The following is an 11,541-nucleotide window of genomic DNA, read 5'->3' on the forward strand; positions in this document are numbered from 1 at the left end:
GAAATATCAAAATGATTATGTGTCTGTCGATTTTGTAATTATTTAAAAGACACAAGTGTCTTTTTTTTTAATAAAAAGACTCACGTTGAGTTTTATTAAACTAGAAAGGACATTATGTCTACTTTGTTATCATTGGTAATTCTTTTCGATCATTGTTAATTGCTAGATTATAGCAATTTTTGTCTTCCTCTTGTTCCACTGATCATATTCACGCTGTTCACTTGTTTCGACACTGGAAATATCAAAATGATTATGTGTCTGTCGATTTTGTAATTATTTAAAAGACACAAGTGTCTTTTTTTTTAATAAAAAGACTCACGTTGAGTTTTATTAAACTAGAAAGGACATTATGTCTACTTTGTTATCATTGGTAATTCTTTTCGATCATTGTTAATTGCTAGATTATAGCAATTTTTGTCTTCCTCTTGTTCCACTGATCATATTCACGCTGTTCACTTGTTTCGACACTGGAAATATCAAAATGATTATGTGTCTGTCGATTTTGTAATTATTTAAAAGACACAAGTGTCTTTTTTTTTAATAAAAAGACTCACGTTGAGTTTTATTAAACTAGAAAGGACATTATGTCTACTTTGTTATCGTTGGTAATTCTTTTCGGTCATTGTTAATTGCTAGATTATAGCAGTCCCTTATAGCAATCTTCCTCTTGTTCCACTGATCACAGTTGATCACATTCACAGTGTTCATTTCCTGTTGAAAAAAATTCATTGAAACGTCACAGAATATTTTAACGACCAAAGGAAATGTATTATAATAAGACTGCTAAACAAGGCGATGAAAAATGATGGATTTACGAGAAATCATTTGCCATATTTAGGTGTTCAGTGATCAACAATTGGCGGGTTTGGAAGCCAGATTCGAGGTGCAGAGGTACCTGAGCACGCCGGAGAGGGTCGAGCTTGCGGCGGCGCTTCACCTCTCGGAGACCCAAGTGAAAACGTGGTTTCAAAACCGGCGGATGAAACACAAGAAACAATTGAGGAAATTGAACACCAGCGCGGGAAGCAACGGCAATCAGAATTCTAATCAGCAATGCACTGGTCAATCCGTATCTGTCACCTCACCTGCCGGTAAGCCAGTCATATTCTTTCCCTTTAATTAAAATAAAAGGAACTACACTTTATTCGTGACAGAATTTAGAAAGAATTGAGCTCGCAGATTCAGTTAACGTATGCAATAGAGGCGATTTCAAGAGTTTATACATTATATATTTATTATATTTATATTTATATTTTATGGGTAAAATTATAAATAGATGTTGAAATAGTCACATGAGACTCATCAACTTCAGTGAAGAGTATATATAAATATATTATTACATAAATATATAGAATAATACAATTTTAAAAATTTATGAATAAAATTGTAAATGGATCTTAAAACGTAGAAAGAAGTCACAAAGAAGTGATGCAAATAAGATTCATCAACTTCAGTGAAAAGTATAAATATATTATTATATAAATATGTAGAATAATACAATTTTAGAAATTTATAGATAAAATTATAAGTAGATCTTAAAACGTAGAAAGAAGTCACAGAGAAGTGATGCAAATGAGATTCATCAACTTCAGTGAAGAGTATAAATATATTACTACATAAATATGTATAATAATACAATTTTAAAAATTTATGGATAAAATTATAAGTAGATCTTAAAACGAAGAAAGAAATGAGATTCATCAGCTTCAGTGAAGAGTACAAATATATTACTACATAAATATGTATAATATAATTTTAAAAATTTATGGACAAAATTATAAGTGATATTTACAGATAGTAAAAAAACTGTATTACTGTACACTGAAATTTCTTTCACGATCGTGATCTTGAAGATTAAACAACTCCAATGATGAAAAAAAAAAAAAAATCGCATAAGTTTCACAAGGGCTCCTTGTAGACTTGAAGCTTCAAGATCATGGTTTTAGACATTCAGTTGCGAAAAAAAAATTTGTCAATGCTCGTGGAGACGCTCGAATTTTTACAACTCACTTTAAAAAAACATTTTTGAAAACGAGCCTGTCGAAATACAAAACTGTCGAAACAGAAGCCTCACGATTCAAAACAGGATCGAATTTGTCGTTTGCTTTTTCTTTTTAACGAAGTTAGAATTAATCATCGTTGGTGGTAGATGATTATGATCATCGCTGTATTTTGATATGTATTTTAATTTCAATTCGACATAGCAAACGTAGTATCGCTCTGAAACACTCCAACACAAGTAACTCTAAGTGTTCCTTTTCTTAAAATCTGCAGATCGCGAGGTGTCGACGATTTTATTCGTAATAGGCAAGCACGGTGAAAGTAAACGAAAGAGCGGTGGTGCGAAAGTTTCGTAATGAATTCATAATGGTAACTAAGACTCGGAAGAGGGGGGGAGAGACTGGTGGTGATCAGTATAGACGAAACAGACGTTATCGTGACTTTAGGGGAAGTTGTGTATTGCTGATAAAATGGAAAGTTAGCATCCTATTATAAACTCGATGACGCTTAAAATTTTCACGCATCGCCGTGAGCTAATGCAAGCGTTTAATTGCAATTGCAGGATTCCCCTCCCCCCCGTATGCAATTTCGTATCCGCCTAACAATGCGTAATTACCGCTAAACACATGTATCGACTTTTCGATAAACACGCGCCCGCCCGCGTTGCTTCGCGCATCAATTAGCTCGGATTAACAACACGATGTGTCCTACATAATCAATTGCTCATAAATCATATATCTGAAATTCTGCGCGGAGAAGAAACGAAAGAAAGAAAAAAAGAAAAAAAAAGACACACTGGAAAGTTCGATATCGCGCACGGAAAAATTATCGTGCATCACGGTGATTAAAGTTTCGTTTTCTCGTCGTCTCTGCTATCAATGATTTAGGGCTAATTGATAAAAAACAAGAGCAAACTAGAAATCCTTTTTTTTTTTTTCAAATCGTTTCACTGTCAGCGAAAGAATCGTTACTTGTAATAGAATAGAAAGTGATGTGCAATTACTTGTAATTATTTCAAAATTCATATGATAAACATAAATATGTAATACACACGTAAGATGCTAATTACTTATAATTATTCAGAAATGCAAATAGTACACGTAACGTGTAAAATGACGAGGAATCACATTCTCTTCTGGATTTTACTTTTTCACCTTTATTAAGCAAATTAGAAATTCTCGCAGTATCCTCTTTTTTTTAAAACAAAAGAAAAAAAAAGAAAAAATTCGTCATTCCAACGTCAGAAGAATAATCATTACTTGCAATTAGTTGAAAATTCATAGAATACACGTGAATATGTAATTACCTGTGACTACATAAATATGTAATACATACGTAAGATAATAATTACTCAGAAATGCATTTAGTACAGGTTCACGTGCAGAAACGTGTAAAATATGAAAAATAGAATCACATTCTCTCCTGGATTCTTTTTAGATATAGTATAATATAATATAATATACTTTCTAGATACAGTATAATATAATATAATATACTTTTTAGATATAGTATAATATAATATACTTTCTAGATACAGTATAATATAATATAATATACTTTTTAGATATAGTATAATATAATATACTTTCTAGATACAGTATAATATAATATAATATACTTTTTAGATATAGTATAATATAATATACTTTCTAGATACAGTATAATATAATATAATATACTTTTTAGATATAGTATAATATAATATACTTTCTAGATACAGTATAATATAATATACTTTTTAGATATAGTATAATATAATATGTATACTTGTATAGTATAATATAATATGTATATATTATATTATATTATATTGTATAGTATAATATAATATGTGTATAATATGTATAATATGTATACTTTTTATCAAGCAAACTAGAAACTATTTAGATCAGAAACTGGAGTAGAAATTCTAGATTTTATCTGGCAAATATTTCTATAAACAAGAAACGTTCAGTTCGCATTTTCTAACAGGAAAAGCGTTGAAACGAAAAAGTGTAGGAATTATTTTGTACAGTTCGGGAACAGGGAACGATTTGGCGCCGGTTTGTAATTGATCTTCGTCGTTCGACCAGCGGAAAAGTAGACAGTTCGCGGCTGAAAGTAGACGGTGGCCTATGTGTATCGCAATTAAATCGTTATTAGTATAAACTTCATAATTGTGATTATCAATTTGCATTCGAGCGGGCGGACAGCGTGCCGGAATTTCCGTGTACGTCAAATAGTTCCCTGTCATCATGCTAATGGACCATATAATGCAACCAAAATTCGGCTGGCAATAAATTACGCAACTTTAGTTAACTAACCAGACCGTAACCGAGGTCGCAGCAACTATAATGATTAACTACCGTTGCATGGATAATGATCGCTTTTTGCCGTACAATTTCCCGCAATTCATATTCCCGTCCCTCCCTCCCGTTTAACTCGGTGTTATCCTTTCCTGTAAGTTGGCGTTCGAGACTTTCGTTTATTACGTGATGATTAAAAATTTCACGTAAAGTTATGCAATTTTTTTTTTTTTTTTTTGGCATTTTCATCGCGACGTGAATTTTGTAAGTAGAGACCCGCGCAGAGAATTGCTCCATTTGTTGTACATACTGTTGTAACTTTGGATATTCTATAATATATAATTTATATGTAATTACAATAATAATATAGTAATACAGTAATTATAGTAATAATATAATATATATAATAATAATATAATATAATATATATAATAATAATATGATAATAATATAATATAATATATAATAATATAGTAATACAGTAATTACAGTAATAATATAATATATAATTTTTATAAGTAGCTTTCAAACTACCTTTAACAATGAGTAGCAATAATATAATGTGTAATTTTTATAAGTAGTTTTCAAACTACTTCTAACAAAGAGATTTTCTCGTCAGACACAGAGTATTTGAACGTATTTAAAAGCGAAAATGAAATCCTTCGTGTATGTAAAGCACTAATTCTGATGTTTTTTCTTTTTAATACACGAAACAATATTTTCTGCCTAAACGATTTATTAAATGTTTTTAAACACTGGCAACTGATTGCGGACCATAACGAGTGACCAACACCGTATAAAATAATTCGTCGTTTTGCCTTTGAACTTGTCAGTATGACATCACTGGACAGAAATTATTGAGAAGTAACAAATTTATTATTTGTTTTGCCTATTTTGTTTCTGTTTTGTTTTAAATATATAATTATACTTAATACTTTTACTTGAATATATAAATATACTTCAACTAAGAATATATAAATATACTTAAAACTGAGAAAATATTATAATTTTAGAACAAAACATTCTCGACGTGCGCGGCATGTTATTCCAGCGCAAGAGATAAGCGCTGGCAACTGCGGACCATAACGAGTGACCGAACCGTATTCAATAATTTTGTCGCTTTCTTTTTCTTTTGAACTCGTCGGTACGATATCGCTGGATAGAAATTACTCAGAAGTAATAAATTTATTATTTATTTCGTCTGGATTATATCTCAATATACTTAAAACTGAGAAAATATTATAATTTTGGAGCAAAACGACGTGCGTAAGAGATTAAATGCTTTTCAAATGCTTGCGTTTGATCGAAAATATTTTTCTTCCAGGTGCGTTCTATATTTTTTTCATATTATTGCTATATTGTTATATATTTATTTATAATTTTATTCGAATATCGAATTTTTGTACGAATCCGCAAAATCTATAAGTCTGCTACTTTTGTCATTGTATGTTACCTTTATTTTATTTTCACATCCTTCCGACGAATAACATATATATTATAAACGATGACATAAAGTATTCCGAGTATTATTTCCATTTACGATAAATAAATCGAAATTCGAACGTTCAAACCTAAAAAGAGAAAAAAACAAATGATTATTTTAAAGCACGTGTGAACAAAATATGTGATTTCGAATTGTTCGAATAAAAAAAAGAAAAGAAAAAAAAAAGAAAAATCTTGTTTGCATGGAAAACTGTCCGCATTGCATAAGTATTTCTCACTGTGGATTGCAATGCCGTAAACAACGTAGAAGACGAAACAACAGCGTTCAAATAGATCGGGCAATAATTCCCGATAACTGTACCGCTTTGTGCACACACAATGGTGCACGATCGACGCTATTATAATGTAGTAAATGCCGTGATCTGGGAATAATTAAATCGGATTGCTCGCGTGAATCGATTTAAAGCTGTAACGTTCATGTTCACAAACGGAAATACATGCTGCTTCATTTCGGTTACTCCTTTTTGGATAAACCTCGTCCCCAAATCGCTGAAAGAAGAAAAAAAAATAAATGCACGAAATTAATATTCCAACTGTAATATAATTACAAATTCTAAAATGATAAGCTGCATGCGGTATTAAACATATACATACATGGGTGATGGCACGTAACTTGCACACCTGAAATAACTCTTAAATTATGCGTCTAATGAAGAGGCAAAGTATGATCTCTGAACTCTGATGAAACAAAAAATATAATACATTTTATAATAAATAATATACAATATATTAAATATAATAAGTATAACATAATATAATATAACAAGTTGTACATATGTTACATTATATCAAAACATATGTGATAAAATAAAGAACATGATGTAGTTTGCAATAAATAATATACAATATAATATAACATATTTTCTACTGTACAGTTTAACACAATATTTGTGCAACGTATGATATGACAGATTGTACATATTTGGTACATGTTACATTATACGAAATATGGAGTATAACACATAATATAGTGTGTAACGTTAATATATGTCATATTATATTAAAATAGAATATATGGTACACTAGATTATGTACACGATATAAAATAGGTGTTATATTGTTATATTATATTAAATGGTGTTACATTGTTATATTATATTAAAATAGAAAATATATGGTACACTACATTATGTATACGATATAAAATGGTATATTTTTCCAACAACGTCTCGCGTCTCCGCGAAACGATCGCTTTCTAGAGCTGGAGAGGGGCGGAGAGGGATCCGGACTCACCCCCAATGCGACTTACACCGCATCTACTCATAACCTTCGGCAAGTTGCTCGTCTCGGTAGCCAAGATGGCTTCGTTCGGTAGGAAGGGCTAACGAAGTTAGTAGACGTCTCCTTGGCAGCCAGGAAGAAGGGGGTTGTAAGGGGTGGAAAGCACGTAGAAGATGAGACCGCCTTGTCGTCTAGAGGCTCCAGCGGATACCGTCTAAGGAACCCACTGCAGAGTTACGATACCCCTATACCAATTTCCCTTTCTCTCCTCTCTCTCTCTCTCCATTCGCCCACCCCTCTCTCTCTTTCTCTTTCTTTCTTTCTATCTATCTATCTATCTGTCTGTCACTTTCTCAGCTCGTGTCTCTCCGTTGCTCTGAACGTCTCACGGACCCCGTTCTTACCTCTTGTCTTCTCGATTCGGTCTTCGAGAAAATTAGTCAATTATCGGCTAAGTGCTTGGCCAGACCTACATTCACGATTGCCCACGACCGAGGGTGCTGCTACCTTGAGGACCTTGCAGTTGTGTACCGGCACATATCTGACCCAATTTGATCAGTCGATCTTCTGACCACCGAGATAAGAACCAAAGAAGACGCCTCCTACAGTTATTTCCTTTATCTTGTTACGCTTCCTCTCCGTTTCCGTACGATTTGATATTTGGTGTCTGTCGGCTATGTAGGTTTTCGAATTGTGAAGGATTGATGTTACAAAATTCGTATCTTGCAGACTTCTCTCTCTCTCTTTCCCTTTTTTTATAGATGGCAAAGAGAAATTAGAAGATGAAAAGTTTTGTGGAGATTTTGGAATGTAAACCTAAAATATTTCGCAGAAAAATATTCTATTTAGTAACTCGTTGGATTTAGTATTATATAAATAAATAATTGAATGCTGTTGAATACTTTTGAAATAGATAAAAGAAGAATGTCTTTTCCTTTCGTCGAAACGATGTCGAATTTCTATACCGCATCTTGATGTTCACGACTTTGCAGATATTTAACGATTTCGATTTAATTTAAAGTTGTCGATTCTATTTGTAGAACTAGTAAATTCCGGACGAATATCTACAATTTTGACGTAGAACTCACGGTGAATATTCCGACTTACTGTGGTCGAATTTCTCTCGCTCTGAACTGTGTTTACACTGTTTTCCATCAATACGTTAACCACTCGTTGAAATCGTTAACTTTCCATTTATCATGCTTATTTCTCCAACCGAGCACCTTCATGATGTTTCGTTCTATCTGTAACTGAGACGAAGTTGAATTTGGATTAACCCCTTCTACAAGAATTTAGGTAGCAATTATTATACAAAAACGGGAGTAGGATGGACATCGATTCGTTATTAGCGATTACGTTGAACTCAATAACGACCATAAGGAACTGTGCGAATAAACTTTCAGAGAAAATTCTCAAAAAAAAAAAAAAAAAGATAAGATAGAAGAAGAAGAAGAAGAATACAAAAGTTAGAGATGCAAAACATAGAAATATAGGACATAGATGGAAGTAGAGATCTAGAGACTCTGAGACCTAGAGATCTACATATATATAGAGATCTAAAGATTCACAAACCAAGAATCTGCAGTCTTAAATGCAGATATAGAAATTTCCAAGGTCCTCGGATCTATGTATTCTAGAAATACAGAAACATGGAAATTTTAGAGATCTACTGGCCTGAAAATATCTATAAAAATGAAGACCTAAGCGTAGAAATATACAAACTTAGAAACTTAAAGGTTGTAAAAATAGAGATCCAGAAAATCTAGAAATCTATTAATATAAAAAATTAGATACAGATAAAAAAAAATAGAGACCTATAGACTTAAAAGTGTAAAGAACGTCTTGCAAAAATGTAAAGAGTTAGAGATCTAAGAATTTACAGACTTAAAAATATAGAAATATAAAAACCTAAGGACCTAAAGCTCCACAAGTTTAAAGAGAAATATAGAAATCTAGCAATCTAAAGATCTACAGATATCAAAAATATAGAAACTTAGGGATCTACACACCTAAAACTATAGAAACACTAGGAATTATTAAGTTAAGTTCGAGTATAGTTAAATTAAAAGGTAAAGTTAAAAGTATAAAAATATAAAAATATACCTAAGTAGATAAAGAAACATAGAAATCTAAACTCTGCAAGTTAAAGAAAATTTAGAAAACCTAGGAATCTAGCAAAAAAAGCCTACAGACTTAAAATGTACAAATATACAGGTACATGGATTTCGACGCAGACTTAGAGACCTGGAAATTTACATATTTGAAGACATAGAAATATGAAAACCTAGGGACTTAAAAAAAAAAAGTCTACGAGTTTAAAACTCTAGAAGTGTTAGAAACGTAGGGAAATCTACAACAGAATGATAGAACACGAGAGAAACACTCGCACAAGAAACTATCAAGTCCCTTTTCCCCTACAATGATAAGTAACCAGCTGGTTTGCGATGAAACTGTTTTCAGAACGGCCGGTGGACTTCTCTCTGAGCGGCGGGCGAGAATCACGGGCGAGCAGCGACGCGCCGGTAGACTCCGACGACGATGAAATCGACGTCCTCGGCGACGAGACGCCATCGCCGACGCGGACTGGCAACATTCACGTCTCCAGGCGTGCTGGCTCGCCGACGAATTTTCATCAGATCACGTATCGCCACTCGGTCAGCCTGTCTCATCAGCCGCAACACGGACAAGCTGTTCAACGCCAACATCGCTGAAACGAAACGGTGCAAGGATAATGTTGCTCTTTCACAGAGGAGAGCCTGTTTCACCTAAACGCATTAAATGCAGGCGTTGCGTACCGGGAACGTGGACTCGACTCGACTCGAGGGGAGGACTGACAAATTTTTGTCGGGGGCGAGAAAAAAAAAAAAAAAATTGGGAATGAACGTACCTTGTATCAAGAATTAAACGTCGCTTCTCTTCTTTTCAAGTGCAACCGATCGTTGACGACAGTTTCAGTTAATCGTGAAGTTTCTCATCGTCGAACGAGGATGACTCGTTGCGAATTGCTTTAGCAAGTATTTTGGGTATATCTTTACTTGAGAAGCGAGGAAGAGAATCGCGAGAGAGCGTGAACAAATCGGAGGGATGAAGATTCTACGAATCATCCTACGAATCATCCTACGAATCATCGTGAGAATGTAACGCGATGGAAGATTGGACGTAGTACCACAGAGTTGAGGGACGATACTGTGTTGCAAGTGAGAGGTGACACGAGAAGACGATTTGTTTCTCACCCTTTCTTCCCCTCCGTTTTTCAATTTTCAGCGACCGTGCGGAAAGAAGACAATGTGAAAAGAAGATACCGAGTGATAGTTCCGAGCGTTTCGAGATGGAATTTGTGATCGGGGAGGGATTAGTGTTGTACAATGGAGAATGGTGTAAAATAAGAAACACTTGACAAATGACTCTTTAGCGATTTAGGGTCTAGTCGATCTCTCGCGACACTTTTTATAGCGAAATGCCGTAATAAAAGCTAGTCTGTTTCGAGTCACTTTTTATAGCGAAGTAGAAAGTTAGCTTGTGATTCAAGTTGGGATTAAAATGTCATGATGTAACGCGAGCGTGTAACGTCACTCTTCCCTTTCCTCTTTTCGTGCTTACGACTCGTACGAGCCTTTTGTTCGTTCGAAAAAGAAAAAAAGAAAAAAAAAAAAGAAAATAAAGAAACATCTCGAGAAAAGTTTTTTTTAGCTTCAAGATGAAACTAGAACATCGGTGTAACACTCCTCGAGCAAATTTCCTCATTGAAAAACGTTATTTATATAGAGAAGAGAGAAGAATTTGCGAGATGGGAGAGAGAAGGCTAGAAAAATCTATACAAATTTGGATTTTTAAATTGAACTATCGCAAGAACTTTCCATCTTTCTCCATCGACATTCAAATGGAATAATAAAAATTTCGAAAATATACAATGAATATCAAAGTTCAAGTGTCGTGTTCATTAAAAAAGGGTGAAAGGAAGATGGAAAAAACATCGTACAGATTTATCATTTAAACGACGATTCAAAACTCACGAGCGAGTGATGAATTGATTTTTACATTTGAAAATTGCCACGTTCTCGCAGGCAACAGATAAGTATCACGATTGACATTTATAGGTTGTCGCGGGTCAGGAACGACCCGAGGTCTCGCCTTTCGTGCAACATTATCATTCCGCTAATTGACAGCCTGACATTTTCTGCCCGTCGTTTCGGACATTTTCCGAGGCTTAACGCGCTCTACGAGCTAAAGAAGCAATTAATCTCGGCTTAATTCCGTGAATTAAACGGTGAATCACGTTTCATTTCCCCCCCTGACCGAGCTTCCTTGTGTAAAACTTTCGCACAAAGTTAGCCGCGTGTGCTTCTGTTTAGACGAGCCTTATTAACAACGTTTAATTACCTTTTTCAGATGTCTCTTTCTTCTTTTTCTTCTGCTTCTTCTTCTTCTTCTTATTTTTATATACGTAGGAATCAATTCTTTACAGGGGAAAGTGTTTTTTTTTTTTTTTTTTTTTTTTTAATGTCCAGCAACACGTTCGAACGAACATCAA

At 33.8% G+C, this 11,541-nt stretch overlaps 1 protein-coding gene and 1 long non-coding RNA gene across 2 annotated transcripts in view; one reads left to right on the forward strand and one right to left on the reverse strand.

Annotated features, from left to right (window-relative positions):
• LOC122534563 (brain-specific homeobox protein homolog) overlaps positions 1 to 9,845 on the forward strand; it is a 12,921-nt gene extending 3,076 nt beyond the window's left edge. Inside the window, exons 2-3 of the mRNA XM_043665329.1 lie at positions 839 to 1,091; positions 9,471 to 9,845. Coding sequence (XP_043521264.1) covers positions 839 to 1,091; positions 9,471 to 9,721 — 504 coding nt within the window. The 3' untranslated portion in view covers positions 9,722 to 9,845. The remainder of the gene's footprint in view (positions 1 to 838; positions 1,092 to 9,470) is intronic.
• LOC122534569 overlaps positions 7,886 to 11,541 on the reverse strand; it is a 6,587-nt gene continuing 2,931 nt past the window's right edge. Inside the window, exons 3-4 of the long non-coding RNA XR_006307927.1 lie at positions 9,429 to 9,717; positions 7,886 to 8,254 (exon numbers count right to left, since the gene is read on the reverse strand). This is a non-coding gene — a long non-coding RNA (uncharacterized LOC122534569). The remainder of the gene's footprint in view (positions 8,255 to 9,428; positions 9,718 to 11,541) is intronic.

Source organism: Frieseomelitta varia, unplaced genomic scaffold, assembly GCF_011392965.1.
Source record: "Frieseomelitta varia isolate USP_RPSP 00005682 unplaced genomic scaffold, Fvar_1.2 scaffold_147, whole genome shotgun sequence".
Lineage (NCBI taxonomy): Eukaryota > Metazoa > Arthropoda > Insecta > Hymenoptera > Apidae > Frieseomelitta > Frieseomelitta varia.